General features: G+C 32.9%; 1 protein-coding gene across 1 annotated transcript in view; it reads left to right on the forward strand.

The window, feature by feature from the left end:
* LOC103572227 (hemicentin-2) overlaps positions 1-21658 on the forward strand; it is a 263857-nt gene that overhangs the window by 33904 nt on the left and 208295 nt on the right. The window contains exons 3-4 of the mRNA XM_053741560.1: positions 18649-18736; positions 18822-18934. Of these exons, the coding sequence (XP_053597535.1) occupies positions 18649-18736; positions 18822-18934 (201 nt within the window). The remainder of the gene's footprint in view (positions 1-18648; positions 18737-18821; positions 18935-21658) is intronic.

Consider the following 21658-nt stretch of genomic DNA (forward strand, 5'->3'; position numbering starts at 1 on the left):
TTCACTGCCAGTAGCAGACTCTTCGTCATTAAGAGCTACATTCTCAGGATCGACGTCGACTTCCAGTGTATCGAATCCACTGGTCCGGCTTTCTTGTGACGCATTATCATCTGAACCTTCTATAAAGTTTGCAACTGGTTGTTGCAGACCTGATACAGAAGAATACGAAATTTAGTCCTTATGGATTCGGCCCGCAGTCTCAACTTTTGTCATGCGAAAGTAGCAATCACTTGGCAACGAGAGGCTTCTTCCATATAGCTAGAGTTTTAAATTTAAGTTTCTCCTTGTTCTTGTGCTTCTCAAATCGGTTAACCATACTATAGCATGAACCACAAAATACATTAGGTATCTAATTTTTTAAATTGAAAGAAACTTCCATATTGAAACACTTTTTATACAAAGTCACAAACCTATCTGTGAGTTTCTTTGTATTTTTCATACCAATATATTTTGTACAAGCGTAGCAAAAGAGATTAGGATTCTTAGAACATTCATGATCGTCATGAGTACTAGAAGATCCAACTAAATTCTGAGTAGAAGAAGCATTACAATCCAACAAAATAAACAAACCCCGCACGCTAGAATACCGGGCCTGATCGCAAGTGAGTCAGCCGCGTTAGGGGTGATAACCCTTATACCTTTCCAGGCCTAAGTATAAGGGCTTTCCGACGTTTACGAGGACAATGTCAACTCGTCGTCGGATACACTACGGCATCATTATCATATTCTAACGCTTCTCTGCAAAACAGCGTACCTTCGTTGGCTTCGATACCACGAAATATTGACTAGCAAATCATTCTACACATCCCGTTAAAGGTCAGTTGTCATCGTAGTACAAACACTCTGAGGTAGTAGGTTTTTGCCGGTAAATGTACCGATTCAATGTCCTGACGTTTTATTTTATACCAAAGACAAATAAACATACTTGCGAATCTCTGATGAATGCTACAGAGAGAAACAAAGCAGAAACTGCAATTTGATTATAACATACTGAAAATACTATTAGATAATGCATTTTATCGACTTTTTTTGTTTTCCCCGTTTTTTGCAGTTTGACCCCCAATTTTGACTTCAGATTCGTATTCAACGGTAAAAAATACGTCAGAAGATCTTCGTCGAACACCCAGCACAGACCACTTTCTTTTTTTGAGCACCTGTGTAATCGTTACCATGATATTATGGTAACCGTTACCATAACATTATGGTAATGGTTATGTCAGCTACTCTGTCCTGAATACCGAGACTTTTTGCTCAGTAAGCATCTTGAGGCCTGTAGCCTCTCACATCAGCAGCTACCCCCAGCTTGTGACAAGGTTCGACCCCACTAGAGAAGGGTAAAATGGACATTGAGGTGGACGAAGACAAGGCATTCCGACGGGGCCCTCCGAGAAGACCCAATGGGACGTCATTTAACTATTCTCACCCTTACCCTTATTATATCACTAATTATTAACTGTCCGTATTATACGATTAGTCGTCGGGTTTAATAATGTTTAATTGTTTAATATGTAACAGGGCATATTTTAGTCTTGCCAAGCTTTGGCCCCTCTATTAATTGATCTTAAGAAGGGCGCCACTGGAAGATAAGACTCGGCCTTCCAGAACCGGAGATGTAAATTTCGAAAATCAGGGTCGTTGAATCTTACAAGAGTGAGGAAGGATGAGGAATTAAATTTAATTAACACAATTTTTAACTAATATAATTAGTAAATTTTATTTATCACATAACAATTACACCCACCGGGTTTTTACTTCACTTCTAATTATAATTTATTTATAATATTACTGTCCACCAGACTTTTTATCCTTACAACCTACTTAGTCCCCTGGAATTTTACAATTATTGGCCACCTGCTTCATCCCCTGGATTTCTATTTAAAACTTCATTTTTAAAATTAATTCCCTTGGAATTATCTTTTCTTACACACACACACACACATACACACACACACACACACACACACACACACACACACACACACACACACACACACACACACACACGCGTTTTACGAGATACTCAATTTTTCTTTTACACATTTTTTACTTTATTAACCGACTACATTGATTTATTATTAATTTTCCACTATTAAATTATATTTTTATTCTATACGTTAAATTATCAACACGTTTAATTTCACATAAATTTTCCTTTGGATTTATTGTACTGTGGAAACTTACGTGAAGCCGATGATTGTACTTTGGACTCCGACTTGGACTTTAGACTCATATTCTGTTCTTCATCATTGTTCCACGCACTTATTATGCAAACTCAATTTCCATAACTTTTACTTGACCAATTTCTTTAATGAAATTTTCTTATAATTCATAATTAATTTCTAAGTTCTTATTATACTAAATTAAATTATTAATTAATTCTCGATTCCCTTCCGAGAATTAAATTTTATAGAATTTTGAAAGAGTTTATTAGTGGCGCTACTGTACTCCTAACGGGTTTTTTTTTTTTTTCAAGTATTCACTGTAGTGTCGAACTTTTGACTTCCGAAGCATTAAAAATACTATGTTACATCGCTGTAATCCTCATTTCGAAGGCTTTCTCTGAATATAATAATCTGTCTTTGCCGTGCTCTAGTTTTCGTGCTCTCCTTTTAATAAAAGTCAGCATCGGATCTGAAGAGGTTAAGTAAGGAGTTACTATTGTTATTATGTTCGAGGGTTTGGTGCCAGAAGAAGATTGCAATGACATCTCCGTATCAGTCACTACGATCCAGATATAATTATCAGACCCAGATGTCGCTGTAGGTCTGGTCCCTCTAGTTGACAAGAATTCGCATTTAAATTCAAACTTAAATCCAGAAGCCTCAGATTTTAACTGCTACCAGACCAAAACTTGGAGTCCTCACATACCGGAAAAGGGAAGAACTAAGTCCAAAGGTCGACCACGCAATTTTGAGCGTTTATCCAGACTGCCCTCTACTTAAACTTTATCTCTACCGGATTTCTTCAAAAAGGCCTTGCTTAAAAGATCAAGAGAATCGTTGGCTGACAGCCAAGCTCTTATCTAACGCTCCCGCTGCTGCAGTATCGATTCTTAAGGATAAATTCGTCTATTCTTGTATTGACAAAATTGAAAGGCATATTCGTCGCAATAACATTGTCATTCGGGGTCTTACCAACGACAACAAGGATACCTTTACGAAAACAAACAAATTCCTAGAGGACAATTTGAACTTCAAAAATTGTATTCTCTATGCTGAACGTATTGGTAAATCAGATACCGAATTAAAGTCACTTTTAATAACCATTGGAGTAAAGCCACGATCATGAAGAAAAAAATCAGTCTGTCAGTTGACTCTGCGGGCCAGCCCCAAAACTTCCTGTCGTTTTCGAGCTCCTTGAGCTCGACATCATTAGTGAGAATACATTTTCGAGCTCTTCGAGCTTTTGTATGCCTTCGTTTTCGAAAAATAGCGTTTTTTACCGGTTTTTCTACAACGATATCTCTCGAACGAATTCACTGATTGAGACGGTTGAGGTGACAATCGACGCATTTTATTGAGTTCTAGAGCTAATCAAATTTCAAAATTGATTTATCAAGTCGTTTTTCAGAAATTTAAAAAAAACTAAAAAAAAAAAAAATTTTTGAATTCTGATTAGCTGATTAGATTTTGGAATCAATCCTTCAAGCGAATTAATAGTTCTTCAAGAAAAACATTTTTGAAAAAATTTTATTTTTGAAATATCTCTGAACGTACTATACTGATTAAGCTCAAATTCAGTGCTTATAGTATTTAACAAGCTGCGTCGAATGACACCTCGACGATCAAAATCGGTTCATCCGTTCAAAAGTTACAGATTATTTACATACATACGTACATACAAATATACATACACTCGGATATCATCTTGAATTTAGTCAGAATAACTTCCTAGAACCTCAAAACGTCGACATCTGTTGGAATTTCGATTTTCACAAATCGGGGTAAAACCAATAACTTTCCGCAATTTTTGAAAATCATCGATTTTCTTAGCGGGAAGTTGAGGGGAAAAATGAGACGGTTAGACAGGATAAAATCATTGTCGATGGGACGTCATACTCATTTAATCTTAACAATAATTCCCTGTCACCTAGTAAGCGCAAAAAGGAAAACCCAGCCTCAAATCGTCCGTCCAATGACACTTCAACTTATGCCCTCACTTCTTCAAATGACAGGAATACCTCTCTTATGCAAAGTATATTAAAAAACTGATTCCGTGCTTGGATAGGCTCATACTCTCTTTCTGGAACGCTCACGGCCCTGCTAATCTATCTGACTTTGTTGAGCTCTTCGATTCGGCATTTATAGGCATCTCCGAAACCTGGATTCACAATATGGAACCTTACATCCTTAGTTTGAACAATTGGCACAAATTCTCGGTACCAGCTTCTTAAGTTCCTGGCACCCCACGCAGAGCAAACGGTGGTCTTCTTGCTTTAATTAAGGATGAGTATAACTTCAAGTTTCTAGTGAAATCCAACGAATGGATTATTTCTCTTCCCAGCACAAATGGACGCTACATAGTCATCGTCTCGGTTTATTTCAAGCCCGAGGCAAATTTGGCCTCCTTGTTGGGTCTACTTCAACAAGACAGACCAGGTTCAGGCTTCTCACACGTACGATATCATTATTATCGGAGGCGATTTCAACGTCAGGGTGGGTAATTTGGGGACTTTTGACCCCTACCTATACGACTCAACTACTCTCTATGAAAGCAGATCATCCTTAGATTATAATACCAACAAACGGGGGCTCACCTTACTCAATCATATGTAGCAACTCGGCTTCATCTTGCTCAATAGCATAACTCTATCAGACTCTTCAAGAGGATTTACGTTTTTAAGTAATATCGGCAAGAGCACCCCTGATCTCATCTGGGTAAACCGTTGAGGTGTCAAGCTGGTGGAGGATATGAGGGTCAACACTCTAATTACCAATTCCGACCACTTGCCGATTTCGGTTGAACTTATATTGCCCTCTAAACTACCTCTCCAAGTACATGAGTCCTTTGCTTCTCAGCCCGTCCTACGCTGGCAACCTCATCTTGCCGAACAATATAGAAATCACCTATTATGCTCTCAGCTGGTCGCTGCTGATTTTAATACTGAAGCTCTTGGTTCTATTTACGGACCTCTAGGCTCAGCTATGCTCAACGGAGCTTTTGCTTTCAATATGGTTAGAAATACAGTTAAGAGGTATCATTACAGAAAGCCTTGGTTTGACAGTCACTGTGCCGGCTTGAAATCTGAAACTCAGAGCCTATTGAGAACATGCAAAGTCCTACCTTCCGAGGACCCACTCTGGAAAGAATATTACTCTATAAAAAAAGGAGTATCTCGCCTGCATCAAAGCAAAAAAGCTAAAACATGTAGAATTCATCCACAGCAAATTTGCCTCAATCAAAAACACTTCCAAGTTTTAAGCCGTAGTTGGTAATAACTATCAGGGCATTGCGCTTATCAATTGTGTGGTGAAAATATTTACCCAGATCATTTGCACCAGGATACAAAAATGGGCTTCCGATAACAAATTGAACCCTCAGGGACAATCTGGAAATTCTAAGTCCTTTGATTTTCATCCTTTCTTTAGCAGACTTAATAGACTTTCTTAAAGGCAACAATCTAGAAGGGCTTAATCTTGGTGCTTCCAAGGACTTATTGTCTCTGAAATACGTGGATGGCCTAGCGATGCTTGCTCGCACTCCTATAATTTTGAAACAGTTGCTCGTTGCCCTAGAATCCTACTGTGACCTAAATGAATTAACCGTCAATGTATCCAAGACAAAAATTTTACGAATAAGTTCCGGTGGGAGAGCTGGCAAGAGAAAGGAATCATTCCTTTTCAAAAACAAACCTATTTATCTCGTTCCCTCTCGTCACCTTCAATACTTCTCTTCAGGGTGATGCTGCAGCGCCCCAAGGTACCAATTAGCCTAAAATGGCCACCAATGCGGCACTGAGTATATTAGCTAAACTTAAGGCGGACTCTTGGCCAGGCAAAGTCCAAGTTTACAATAGCATGTCCAGAAGTATGCTGCTTTATCTCGCTCACCTATGGGGCCTTAGACTTCATATCTTAGAACGACTTGAGTCCACACATCTAGAGTTTCACAAAAGACTCTTTTCGCTACCAGCCTGCACTCCCGGTAACTGACCTAATGAACTTTGAAAATTGAACTTTACCAATTTGAGCTTGACAATTTGAACTTCGACAATTTGAACTTCTGTAAATTTGAACTTCAGCGATTTGAACTTACGTTTTTTCTCAGGTTTTGTAAATTTGAACATTTGTAAATTTGAACATTTGAAAATTTGAAGATTTTATATGTCCACGCACACAAAACCCCTGAAAAAAAAGCACCATACTATTTCAAGCGTATAGGTTTACATAATTTATATTTACACGCACACAAAACCTGAGAAAAAAGGTAAATTCAAATCGTCAAAGTTCAAATCGCTGAAGTTCAAATTTACAAAAGTTCAAATTGCCAAAGTTCAAAGTGTAAAAGTTCGAATTTTCAAAGTTCTTTAGGTATGGAACCGCACTCCCAGCTATACTCTTTGGACTGAGCTAAACATTCAACATATCTCCGTAGTGGTCCTCAAAGGTGCAATCAATTGGGTCATAAAAATGCTGGAAATGAATGATTCTAGGCTACCCAAGATTTGTTTTCTTCATCTCTATGCGCTCAGGACAACCTTTAACTCAAATAGACACAATTGGGTACAACAACTAAGCGATGTTTTGAGCTCCATTCAGGAATCTGAGCTTTTGAATAACCTAGACGCCAACCATTGGAAAGCCAAGAAGAAGGGAATTTTAGCTAAATTCGACAATCATCTACGAAAGATTGACGCTGTACACTACAGACAATCTTCTGCATGTCAATTAATTTTGCCTTCTCCACTTTTTAAACTGCTGCACTTCAATAACATGCCTTTGTACTTTATCAAGCCACCAATCCAGCTTAGACTATCTAATATATACTCCTGTCATATTACGATTGATAGACATACACACAAACTGCACCCACGTAATACCTGCTCACTATGTCACCTGCAGGCAAATGAAAGCGTGGAGCATTTTCTCACGCGCTGTCCTTTCTTTCCAAATATGAGGTCCCAATTTTGGGGCCTAGTCATCGCTCTGTGTGACCTACTGTGCCACCAACTTAGGATACTCGTGCAACTCGATCCAAAAAGAGTCTTTGCCTATCTAAAAGCCTGTTTTAACTTTAAAGAATCCTATTGCTTTATTTATTAAAATATATGTATTTTTACTTTACTTATATTTATAATAAACTCTAACTGCTAATTGTATTATGGATTGTATCCAATTTTAACAATAAAGTAATAATAATAAAAAAAAATTTTATAGAATTCATTTTAACAATTAATTCAATAGTTAATTCTGGCTCATCTGGCTCCCGCCGAGAATTAATTTTTCGCAAACATTAATTAATTTATTTATAATAAATTCTGGCTTTCCTGCCGAGAATTTATTCTATTGGAGACCATGGTTTATTCACTTCTTATAACTTTACACTCGATGTTAATTAATTTATTAATTCTGGCTTACCTGCCGAGAATTAATTTACGCATAGCACTACGAAGTTAACACTAAATTTTGCACTTATTCACCGGATAATACCCTTAGCTTCTATCTAGCTTCCCTTGGTCTTTCCTTGGTTTCCGGTTTTCTGGATAAGGCTCACGGCAGATAGACGTCCGTTAAGCTTGTCAGCTCGACCGACTCTCCTCAATTTTGCTACAGTCCTGTGGTTATATATTTTTAGCTCGGTCATTTTCGGCAACTTCTGGAAAATAGCCTTCTCACTTAATTAATTTTGGGACAGAATTCCGAGCTTCTTCAACTAACGCACCCGGCGACAAGTCGAAAAACTCTAACGGGTACTCATTCGGAGTTACGGCTCGGGTAACTGACCATCTGTGGAAAATCACGATTTTCCTTGATGATAAATTAATTTTGCTCCGTTACAAATAAATATTTGGTTCTATCTAGTAGTAAGGGAAGCATATTAAAGTGTCCTTCTTACAATTACTATGATATTATGGTAATGGTTACCGTATATTATGGTAACGGTTACCATAATATATGGCAATGATTACCATAATATATGGTAACCATTACCATAATATTATAGTAACGTTTATCATAGTATCATGGAAACGATCGCAATAATATTGTAGTATTTCAACTCATAATTAATATTGCTTATGCACTACAATGATAACACACTTATATTAGAAATAATAACACCAAAATTAACAGCAGTAAAAGAAAACAAAGAAATATATAGTTTATTGATATACAGATGTTTGCTGTTAAGATGTCAATGTAAGACTAATTGATTTAGTCGCGCATCTATAAAAACAAGAGAAGAAGGCATTTGTTTTCTAGCTATTCAAATATTTTAAAACATCAGTTTCACATTCATTACACTACTCCCTTCTCAATAAATTATCGTCCCGATAAAAATTGTGTTGGGCGAATCGAACTTAATTGGAATTAAAATCATTTGCAATTTTGGTTCGATTCCGCTATGGTCCCAGCACACCCTATCTATCACTCTACAGGGAAAAAAACACTATAGCAGAACAAACAACCCTTTAGGCTAACGCAAAGATAATAAAAACAAAAAAAAAATAGTCTATAATTTAATTGAGCTTAGAATTGATAAAAAAAAAAAAATAAAATATTCTGCTAAGAAGTTAATCGATACGCGTGACTCTATTTTCCTAATCAACAAATCAAATAAATAAAGTTAAAAATGTAACCCTCCTCATGAATAATGGATCCTCAATGGGAATGGGAACAGGTACGGGACGGGAACAGGAAATCCTTCCTCTCCTCCTTGGAGGACTAGGAATGGACTTCTTCTCTCCTTCCCCAATGAAATTGGAAATATTATCTGCACATAATAAAGAAAACAAAACGAGTATCTCCAACATTTTATTAGATTTTATACTTGAATATATTTCATCGTTACATCTTATTATTTGTCAGTTGTTAATTAATAAACTTTCATTATCATGATCAATTTAATAATTTCGATCTTAAATGTTCATGTTCTGCCGTTCGATTCATTCAGATCACTCTCCGATATGTCATCTTGAGCTAACATACAAATGAATCTGAATAACACACGTTGCAACGAATTTCACTTTTCTCCCTAAAAGCTCCTTGGAAACTCTCCAGGGCATCCACCTATCTTCCAGAAATCGTACACTACTGAAGGAAGATGACTATGTCAACTCCGGATGGATCCCAAAGTTCCAGTCAGGTTGCTCTTAGCCATTGATAAGTCCTCAGAATCAAACTTTTGATCCTTATTGAGCTCACTTAGATCAAAAGAAATATCCAGTCTCTGATCAATGACTGAGGAATCTCGGGGACCCCTTTCAACGATTAATCGTTCAGGGCCCACGGCTAGACTTCCCTTCAGCTAATATACTCAAACCCAGAACATTTCCAGTCCTTATAGAATCCCGGGAATCCCTTAAGCGACGTTACCACTGAGATCGTTCAGAGCTCTCTGCCAGAGTTCTTTTAGAATCTCGGGAACTCATTAGCAACGTCTACAGTGTGGCTATTCAGGGTCCACTGCCAGACTTCTTTCAAGGACTATACCAGTCTTTAGTAAGTCGTCCAGGTAAATCTTTCAATCCTATCAATTTGAAAGACATATATTCTAGTCTTACTAATTGACTACAGAATCCCGGCAACCCTTTACAACGTCTACGTCAAGATCGTTCAGGGCCCCAATCGGACTTCTCTTTTATTTTTCTTATTGATCACAATATGGTGCAAGACCATTTACATGCACGATTTTATATTTACCATTTGGTATTTTCCTAATTCTGTAAACTACGTTATTTAATTTATTTTCAATTTCACAAAGACCTTCCCAATCGCATTGAAGTGAACAAAATTTTAAAGTATTTTTGTTAATATTGACTTTTCTTTTTTTTTTTTTTAAATTCAAATCATGATAGTAATCTCATCAGTTTTACAAAATTCCTTATTTATGCGTCTAAATTCATATTCATTGACTCAATAAAATACTTGAGGTATTACACAGCCCCGACAGGACAGTAAAAAAATATTTTCAAATTGACTATCTATACAAAAATTATTTTTTTTTTTTATTTATGGATCTTTAACACAAAATGATTAAATATACCCGGTTTATTAATCACGTTAATCAGTTACAAAACAAAAGAGCGGCTGGATATCACGATATCCCTAGTTAATTTGTGTTTGATAAAATGACGTTTCTTTTATTTTTGATTTTACTTAACTATTATTATTATTAAATAATGATACATCACCAAATAATCCTTTCCGAATTTTAAATTATCCATAAGTTTAACTCCAACTCCTCAAATGATGCTAAAAAAAAATTCTTCCGGCTTCACTGTTTTTTTTCTTTAAAAAAAAAATAATAAGATTATCCGGCATTTGATGTTTCGATCACTATTATTTTATATTTTTATTACACACGTAATTTCTCATACCCGCACTTTGACATAAATTAATAAAAATATTTTCACAACACTAATTTATTAATTACAATTTTTTTTTTTTTTTTTATATAGTATATCACACAAGTAAATTCAAATACGCACTTTGACACCGATTAAGAAAAATATTTTCACAAAACCTATTTAATTAATCACTGAATTCATTTAAATCATTACACACACTTGAAATCTATATTATAAAACATATCCACAAAACTTATTTAATTCACCACCGAATTTATTCATTTTCTTACGCCAACTTTAACACTATAACACATATCCACAGAACTTATTTAATTCATCATCGAATTTATTTATATTACTACACGCACTTTAATATTCATAAAACTTATTTAATTCATCACTAAATTTATTTGAATTAACACACGCACTTAAGCACAAATGAATAAAAATTTTTTCACCAAACTCGTTCAATTGATCATTAAATTTATTTTTTAATTTATTATTATTTGCGTCTTTAGTAACATCAAACGAATCACGATCGTTTTCTTTTTAATCTTTGTCTTTCCCGTTGCATCACGATATTTTGACAGATATTTCCATTTTAATTTAATATTTGTAAGTTCACACGACACACGAAAGTTACGCGCACTTATCCCACTTCTGACACCGAATTGTAGTGACTGGTATCTTAAATTAATATCACTTATACACTACAATGGTAACACACTTATATTGGAAAGAATAACACCACAATTAACAGCAGTAAAGCAAAGAGATATATAGTTTATTGATATACAGATGTTTGCAGTTAAGATGTCAATATAAGACTAACTGACTTAGTCGCGCATCTATAAAAACAAGAGAAAAAGGCATTTGTTTTCTAGCTATTCAAATACTTTAAAACATCAGTTTCACATTCGTTACAATATTATGGTAATCATTATTATAATTCTTTCACATGCGATATGGGAACTGTTACCATAATGATGTTGTTCCCGCACTTATGGGAACTTTCCTAAGGAAGTATGGGCCTATATCCCATAATTTCAAGTAATCATTACCATAATCGTATGAGATGATATTTCATAAACGTACCAGGAACGGTTACTATAAATTCATCTCCGTGTGGTGGGGTACAATAATCGCAACTCGGCAACGTTGCAGCCGTCATACTTAACCCGCGAAAATTCAAATCTCGGTTAATTCGATTAATTTTTGAACATGAAAGTATTTGAGTTAAAAAAATTTTTTGCAAATTTTTTGAGATAATTTTGATGAATATTAAACATTTATTCGAAGATATTTAACAAACTATTACGTTTCCGTAATATTTTGTCGATTTAATTAAATTAGTTATTTTTAATAAATTAATTTTATCCGATGTAACGGAAATCGGTTACGACAACCCTGATTCAGAAATCTCATTTGGAATGATTCAATCCATGCTAAAGTGTATATGGGGCATTCCACGCTAAATCGGACGGTTTTAAGAATTTTAATTTTCAATTTCGTTTATTTTTTTATATTTTTTAGTACTCATCAAAAAACTCACCTTCCTAAATTTTGAAATTTTTCTGATCATTGGTTCAAAAGATATGGAATTTTCAAAAAAACTGCTCTTTTCATGGTTTTTTTGCTTATAACTTTTTGAAAAATATTTTAAATAAAAAAACTCAAAGAGTAAAAAAGTTTCGTTATTCCATGGACTTTTAAAAAAAAAATACAAATCATTTTTGAGAAATATTTTTCTGCGTTATTTTTGAGTTTTAAAACTTTAAAGTCGTTTTCTGGAAACCATGCATATTTTGATTTTCCTTAAATTTTGTGTCAACAAACAACTATCTATTCCAAAACTTTTCAGGTGGTTCCGGTCGTGGGACCTCCGTGGCTACTATTTTTTGCGATTATTGACAATTAAAAAAGTTTTTTTTTCGCTATAAATTTTTGTCTGTACTGATTTTTGACACTATACACTTGTTTTTCTTACATATTAAAAATTGATTTCGATATTTTTTTATTCTTAGTAGAGATTTAAAAGCAGTAAGCAAAATTTAATGCTATTGATGAGCAGTTATAATAAATGTTTTGATTTATTGAGAAGTAACTATTTCGAAGCAAAAGAAACATCAGATTGCTATGCAATTTAGCTAAAACCCTTACAGGAGCTCAAAAATATCATATAATTATTCGGAAAAGCGACGAAGCTGTATTACAAATGTTTTTAACTATTTCCGTGTTCTTTTAAAAATTTTACATTAACGATTGTTTTATGAACTACAGTACTCCTCAGTTAATGTAAATCCGTCACTTTATCGAATAATTATATGATATTTTAGAACTCCTATAATGGTCTTGGCTGAATTGTATAGCAAATCTAATGGTTCTTTTGCTTCGAAATAGTTGCTTCTCAATAAATCAAAACATTTATTATAACTGCTCATAAATAGTATTAACTTTTGCTTACTGCTTTCAAATCTCTACTAAGAATAAAAAAATATCGAAATCAATTTTTAATATGTAAGAAAAACAAGGGCACAGTGTCAAAAATCAGTACGGACAATAATTTATAGCGAAAAAAAAATTTTTTTAATTTTCAATAATCGAAAAAAAAAAATAGTAGCCACAGAGGGCCCACGACTAAAACCACCTAAAAAGTTGTGGAATAGATAGTTGTTTATTGACACAAATTTTAAGGAAAATCAAAATATGCATGATTTTCAGAAAACCACTTTAAAGTTTTAAGACTCAAAAATAACGCAGAAAAATATTTCTCAAAAATGATTTGTATTTTTTTTCTAAACGTCCATGGAATAACGAAACTTTTTTACTCTTTGAGTTTTTTTATTTAAAATATTTTTCAAAAAGTTATAAGCAAAAAACCATGAAAAGAGCGGTTTTTTTGAAAATTTCATATCTTTTGAACCAATGATCAAAAAAATCTCAAAATTTAGGAGGATGAATTTTTTGATGAGTACTAAAAAATATAAAAAAATAAAGGAAATTAAAAATTAAAATTCTTAAAATCGTCCGATTTGGCGTAGAATGCCCCATTTCTATTTATAGTCAACTTTGCTAACTTTGAATTGTTTCGAATCGTGTTTAAATTATTTCAAATTAGGTTTCTCAATCAGGGGAGAGTCGGCGTTACTCGCGGGAAGTCTGAACAGGTGACGATGCATGAGACCTGGACCTCACAGGGAACCTGAGATGCAGCGTCAACATTTTGTCAACTCTGTTGCTTTATTAAATTTTTCTAACGATATACAGTCTATAATAGAGGGTTTAGCTTTGTCAAGTCTGGCCGCGCCTAAATATTATAGTCGAATGTTAGGGCGCCACTGAAAGATGGACTCGGCCTTCTAGAACCGGATGGTATCATGTTAATTGATAAATCAGGGTCGTTTGTAAAATTATGTTGTGAGAGAGGAGAGGAATATTAGAATAGACTGAAATAAATTGTGTGTAAAATTTAATTTTAATTATTATGATTTAAGCACCTTTCTTTGTCCTTTTATTTCTTATGACAAACTAATTTTCCTTATAGTAAACTAACACTTTCGGCAAACTAATTTTCTTATGACAAACTAATTGTCCCCTGGACGTTTCCACACTCCCATACACGTCTTAAGACCGTCCGCCGAACGTTAAACCTTAAATTCTACTTTCAATTAAAAAAACCTTCCACCGGACGTTAAACCTTTATTTCTAAGTTTAAAAAGCCGTCGATAAGAGGCTAATTCGCATTTCCCTTAGTACTATTGTCCCCTGGACATAATCTTTAGTCGGTTTCACGACTTTTAATCCTCAGACAAAAGGTCCCACGACAAAATCTCCCCGAAATCCCATTCGGTTATTTTATCCCGTAATCTTATTCAGAGTTACAACTCTAAACAAAAATTGATGTTGTGAGTAAATGTAAAGATGATGACACAGAAACTGCCATTTCGATGTCAAGCTGGCTCGTGTACACTTAAATATCCAATAGGCCTTGAATAAATAACACAGAGTTACAGACAAGATGGCGGATAAGAGTGGCGTGACTTTTGAGAATACGAGACTCGACGCGTGGTTGACACGGCCGACGAGCCTGAGACTACCAATTATAGACGCGAGACCAAAGGAAAGATATTAGGTATTTAATTGTAATTAATTCGTACTTTTGTACTTATTCAAACCGAGGTATACTTAGGACTGTTTATGCAGTGAATATTCACTGATTGCAGTACTTTTCACTGATTCATTTTAAGAGAGTAACGTAGTTATAATTATATGTAACTTATATATAATTTCATATAACTATAAATCAATAATTAATAAATTAGATATAAAATTTTGTCGACTGAAAATCTATCATGTATGAGATATAAAATTTTGTTGACCAAGAATCTATCACGTATAAGATTTTTATTACTTGAAGTTCATACGAAACTCACTTTTTAAGTCAATCTCTTGGGTCAACAGGTAGCGGGTTAACCTTTCGAGCGCAATATCTACGGTTCAAATCCTACACAAGCCCGAATTTTTTTTTTTTCTTATTTTTCATAGAAATAATTATATATAATTGTATATAGCTATACATAATTATATATAATTATATAGGGCCATTTTTTTCTATAATTTTTTTATCCGGATGGGCATGAACAGACATGAACATACCTGATGAGACCTGAACATGCCTGGCCAGGTCTGGTCAGACCCGGTCATTTTTCATATCTGATCTAATCATTTTTTCCCGGGAAGAATCAGTACGCACTATAATATATAATTAATTCATTAAGCTATCGGCCGATGGAGGCCTGATAATCAAAGTTAATGTTTAAAATGTATCACCTCGTCCCACGTGAAGCGGACGTAGACTTCGATAATTAACTGATGTTAATTTAGGCGTCGACCACCTTCGATCGCCCGACTGACTTTCTCGATTTTTGGTTCCGCACTCACTTATATCTTCTCCGATTCGGGTCTTCGATTTACCCGCGAAAACCCAACTCTACTAATTCATTAGCCAAGGAGAGGGACAGATGTTCGGGTCTCACTGATTAGCGACTCCCGGTACACGTTGAATCACTTAACTTAATAGACCGGGTTATTATTAGGACCCGTTATTGACCGCGGACGTTCAAATTTAGATATCAATAAATAGTCATGGGAATCTTATTTACCCTGTTACAAGTCAGTCTTTGGAGAGAGCTCCTAGAGCTCGAACCTCTGCTCTGCATTCCATAAAATAAGCTCCACAATTAATTTTAAATCAATTCACCCTTTATATTGGGGTGCAATTAGCACCCCAAGGTTTCACCTGTACATTAGGAACGCTGATACTGGCGACCTAATAATTTATGCAGTCCTGGGTGCTGTCACCAGCTGTCCAGAATTATTCAAATCCCGCGTCCTCTTAAATAATATGGAGACTGGGTCGCAAAAATATTTTAATATCGCGGAAATTAAATGAATCAATAATTTATAAAATAATCGATGACCAGGGCTGACCGGAGGTCTACAGACACTGCAACAAGGCCAAACCTCGATTAAAGTTAATAATTAAAAATTATTTTTATTTTTAATGAATTTGGGGTAATTTCCCAAAACGTAACAGTGGAGCTGTGACCAGGATGGTCTTTGATTATTTGTAATTATTAAAAAAGAAAATTTTGTAATTAAGATGGTTATTGATTATCAGTGAAAGTAAATTATCGATTTAAAGTTTCGTGGAACTACAATTGTATGTTTATTTGTGATCTTGGTAATTTGGAATTTTGGTAAAGTGAGTTGAACGATTATTCAAATTCGTTTATAACTTGAATATTTGTGAAGCGACATTTATTAGCAACATTAAATAAAAATTCAAAGTTAATGAAAATAAATTTATAAATCATCGAAATTTGTAAACCTGTGGTTAAACGTGAATTAAAAAACATTATGAGACGTCAGGTAAACTTTTGACTTTAAAATTTTATTAGTTTATTGGTGAATTTGAATCATTACTATATTCAAATTGACTATTATGTAATGCAGGGATGATTCGAATATCATTCAATGCAGTGATAATTTTTAAATTTCTTTAAGATAAGACAAACCATTAGAATCTCACCAAAAGTCAGATTATTAATCAACAATACGCTTTCATTTACACGCGAGTGACTATTTGCCGTCGGCAAATGTATAATATGAGTCAATCACACTCATTATCGACAGCTAACTATTTAATCCGGCATGATTAAGTATTTTTGTTTTCAAAATGGTTAAAAGTGATTAATTCAATACTTAATAAATTATTAAAATATTTGCTGAGAACGAATTTTAAATTCAATAAATTAGAAAAATGTTGTTACAGACTTGAAATAATTTTTTGCGAGTATAGTGTAAAAAAATTTGTTTCATTTCTCGAACTATTTAATTATTTTGTGATCCCTGGATGAATTATAAAAAACGATATAATTTTAAATAATAATTACAATTTTAGAATTTTATTATTCTGGTTAAATTAATTCTTGAAAATTATTAATTTTTGTAATTAAAAATAAAAAGTTTTGCTACGGATATTTTTAAATTTATATCTCGGTTACATTTTGAATTTATACGCAATACTATGTCAGATAATAATTCTTATTATAAAATATTTATTGTATTGTAAAATTATTGCCATTGTAAGTTGCAAAAATCCGTGAGTCATTTAAATATATTTATTATGATATGATATAAATAATTTAAAAAAAAAATACCGTTTGGATTTAGCGGGCTAATGTTTAAATTATGTTTTTTTTTCTCATGTCATTTTTACTTTTCTTTCGAGATCAACAGATATTCTCATCACTGATTTAGCGAAGAGTATGCCCCGATGTACTGTAAAACCCAGGCGTAATCGTTATACCACGATCATGTCTCAAAGTTGATCTCAAGTAATTTTTTTTAGCATAATTGAAATATTTGCCGACCACCGGTTATCAAAGGAAAATTATTAAATAGCGAAATGTTTTGAGTAATCACTTACGTTAACACTTTGCTATAAAATGTATTAGACATGTGCATGAATAATTATGCTTGTAATAATTTGCGTTAGAATATGTAGTAAATATTCGCAATGAACGATGAATTTAATGTTCCGGGATCGGAGACCAAACTCCTAACAGTAATGGAGAAATACAATCGTTTACGGTCTCGATTACTTGCGTTTTGAAGACAAGAATCGAGCGAATGTAGAACTTTATCGATAGTGAACTCGAAATCTACAAAATTAAAAGCCCGTCTTTTAAAGGAGACTGCGATGGGTGAAAAACGAAATTATTTACGGGCTCGATTACTTCCATTTCGAAAGCAAGAATCAAATGATTGTAGGATTCTACCTATAGAAGAATCCGAATCTAGAAAATTAAAAGCTCATCTAGTAAATAAAGCCGCGTTAGGTGAATTTTAAAAGAATTTAAATTTCAAAATTAATTTTGACATTTTAAATGTATCGAAAGAATCTTCTGATGTTGAAACTGTCGATGTTAAGGCAGTATTAGATTCAAATAAATTTTAAACTTTAAAGGTCGATCAGACCCCTTAGTTTTGAAATTAAGGGCTCAAATTTTTAGGAAATTTGTTTTTTTTTGTGGTCTACAATAAAATTTTCATATAGGCTAAGAATAGAAAAATGTTCGAAAGTAAAAAGCACCCTGCTAATTATATTAGATTTTATATAGTCATACAATATAATGTATAATTTTATATAAAAAGTTATACATTATTATATAAAACTTTATTAATTCATATAAAATTATCTAAAATTATATATGATTCAATATGATTATATCAATTTTTTTCCCGAGTATACGCCTGAATCTTCCTTATGAATCACTTTTTCCATTGGTAAAAACTGTAGGAAAATCCATTCGGTCATTTTTGTTTACCACGTATAGACAGACAGGCAGACGTGGCAGAGAGACTTTCTTTTATAATATTTCGTGATGTAACATAATCTAGATTTAGAAATTAAGTTATATTTTAGTGACTAGATATGATACATTTATTTGATAATCAATTGCTTAATGTACGAAAAGCTGATGATTAATCTATAAAGATACCATTTATTTTATTTATGTAATTATCAATGTTGACATCGGGTAATCAATGTTTTAAATATTTATTTATAATTACAGGATCACCGACACCGAAAATAAAATGGCATGTTCCAAATATAACGTTTGAAGAATCTATCAAAAGTGCTGCTGATGTTATTGAAAATAAGTAAGCATCTGAATAACATTATTTCGAATAATCTATTCAGTTATGTAAGCTATTATTATTATGTAAATATTAATTTTATTTTAAGATTAACAATGAGGTCACTACGGCGTGAATATTTAGGATTTAATTTCACCTGCGAGGCATCTAATACTGATCTAGTTCCACCAAAAAGGAAATCTGTTAAATTAGACTTAATTCGTAAGTATTTCATGCAATTAGTTTTATTTTCACAAACTCTAAGAAAATACCATATTTATTTTTAAATTTAAAAAGTTTCTTTTGATTAGACAGTTATTCTGATTTATATTTCATAATAAAAGCATCAGTCTACTTAAACGTAGTCGTAGTCTACCTATACTGGATGAAGATTTTTCTTATGTAGTTAATTAAATGTACAAGATAAAATAATTCAATCTCTTCTGAATCATTTAGTCCCAAAGTTTATACAAAAATGTTAATTATTAATTATGAAAATAATTATTTAATTTAATCAACACAAAAAAAACTAGTCTAACAGCTGTTTTATGTACTGACGTGGTCTACGCACATCCACAGTGGGGAGAAGTTGCGCGCGTCGCTATGACTTATTTAAAATTTCAAGCGCGTGAATTATTTTATTTCAGGGAATTATCTATTTTACTATTATAAATTCAATTAATTAATGAAGAATTTGTTTCTATTACTTTTCTGATTATTATTGTGAATATTATATGCTCGTAATTACTTCAATAAAATAATCATAAAATAAAGATCTTACCAATTTTTTATTGTTATTGCCTTTAATTATAATTTGACTAATTAATAATAAATAATTTAAGCTTGGATTACTCCGAGTATAATTTGTTCGTGATAAAAAAAAAAAAAAATCATACATTTGTCGCAAAAACTTTAAAATAATTTTTAAATAATCAGGAAATTAATAATTTTCGTGAAATTAAAACTTTTTTTTTTAATACTACTGCAGTATATTTTAATAATTGTATCTATTGTAATAAAAATTTTTCATTCATTAATTGAATTTATAATATTAAAGTGAATAATTGCCTGAAATAAAATAATATACGCGCTTGAAATTTTAAATAAATCATAGCGACGCGTGCAACTTCTCGCCACTATGGATATGCGCAGGCCACGTCGGTACATAAAGCAGCTGTTAGGCTAGTATTTTTTTGTGTTAATTAAATTATATAATTATTTTCATAATTAATAATTAACATTTTCGTATAAACTTTGTGACCAAATGATTCAGAAAAGATTGACCTATTTTATTTTGTACATTTAATTAACTGCATGAAAAAAATCTTTATCCAGTATTCCGTTAAAGTACGCTGAGGTTTTACTTGAAAATTGTTTTTGTTAATAACAAAAAAAAATTACAGCTTTTTTTGCTAGGTTTTTGTACCGGAAGATTCGCCAGATTTTTTCTCTATTTTATTCAATTTCGTACTTGACTCCGGCAATTTTACCACAAAGCTTCGTAGTAGGCGAAGGATAGACTATAAGTTTAGTTGAGCTACGTAAGATTGAAAGAATATATTGACTTTTCAAAAAGCAGAATGTAATCATCAATCTGCTATTAGTAATATCAAAAAAATTTCTTATTTCTTTTTCGCACGACGACATCCTATATATAAGTAATTGTGATATTCAACTCAAATTTTTTTGAAAAATCTGAATTTCTACATATGACCATATATGTTCATACATTGTAATAGATGGCCATATATGATATATAAAAGGTATAATAACAGATAGTGCGCTATCATATATGATAATACATAACTACGCATTGGGAGTATGTGTGTTTTGACTCGTGGTTGGTTTACGGCAAGTGATTAATGTTACGCGCAAGACTTGCAATAAATCTTGCACCAAAAAATATACTCAAAATTTAAATAAATCAGTAGTTTATTTTATGCGACTGTGCGCTATGATATATTTGAAGCAACTCATATTACAAAAATTTACAATGTTTAAAGGCAGCTTGACCCAGGGCGTGGGTCATGACAATATTTAGTAGTGGGAATCGGAAAATAGGAAGTAGGATGAGTTTTCAACGAATGGCAAGTAGGTCAGATGACCAGAGGGAGGAGTAATTAAAAGGTGCCAGTTTTTGGGAAGGCGTAGGTGGCGAGAGAGGCCAGGTGCAAAGTTTGACGTCATTGGGTCCAACGGCACACCTGAAGATAATTAAGGTAACGGCATGGCTGGACCCTAATGGCAAGTTTACCAAAAATATTAGTACTATTTAGTCTACTAAATTTTATAATATGCAGACTACAAAAAAAAATGCCCAAATGTAAACTTTATGACTATAAGAGGATGAGCGAGAATACCCATCTCTTTTGGTATAAATATTTGAATATTTTCTAAAAATATAATATTTTAATGACTGGGAAAAAATCCAGTTATTTAGTGACAACTCAATATAATTTTTAAGCCGAAGGCTGCAATAAACAAATAAGCAGCTTAAAATCTTAAGTAAAACTAAATTTTAAGTGTATCTTTAAACATACATTTAGACTATAATTTTAAGCAAATTAATTTAAATTATAAAGTCTAGGCGAAATAATTATTTTAAAAATATAATAAAAATATGTAAATTTAAAGATATAGTTATAATAAATTTATAATAAAATTTATAAATGCGTGACTGAACAATGTGAATAGTTCGAACTTACGAATCATTTATTTCGCATTGAATCAAGCTGTTCATATTTGAAAATTATTTGAAACTTTTTGATGTTATGTGTACCCTAAAGTATATTAAAATTATTATTATGATTAGTAGTTGCCAAATTTTAGTTTAAAGTAAATCAGCTGATACCTCATTCGTGAAATTTTAAAGATGTTGAGTTACCTTCAACAATTTATATGTTGACATTAAATTTTAGCGATTCGGTTTCCCATTCATATACCATG

This window comes from Microplitis demolitor, chromosome 8, assembly GCF_026212275.2.
Source record: "Microplitis demolitor isolate Queensland-Clemson2020A chromosome 8, iyMicDemo2.1a, whole genome shotgun sequence".
NCBI classification, from domain to species: Eukaryota; Metazoa; Arthropoda; class Insecta; order Hymenoptera; family Braconidae; genus Microplitis; species Microplitis demolitor.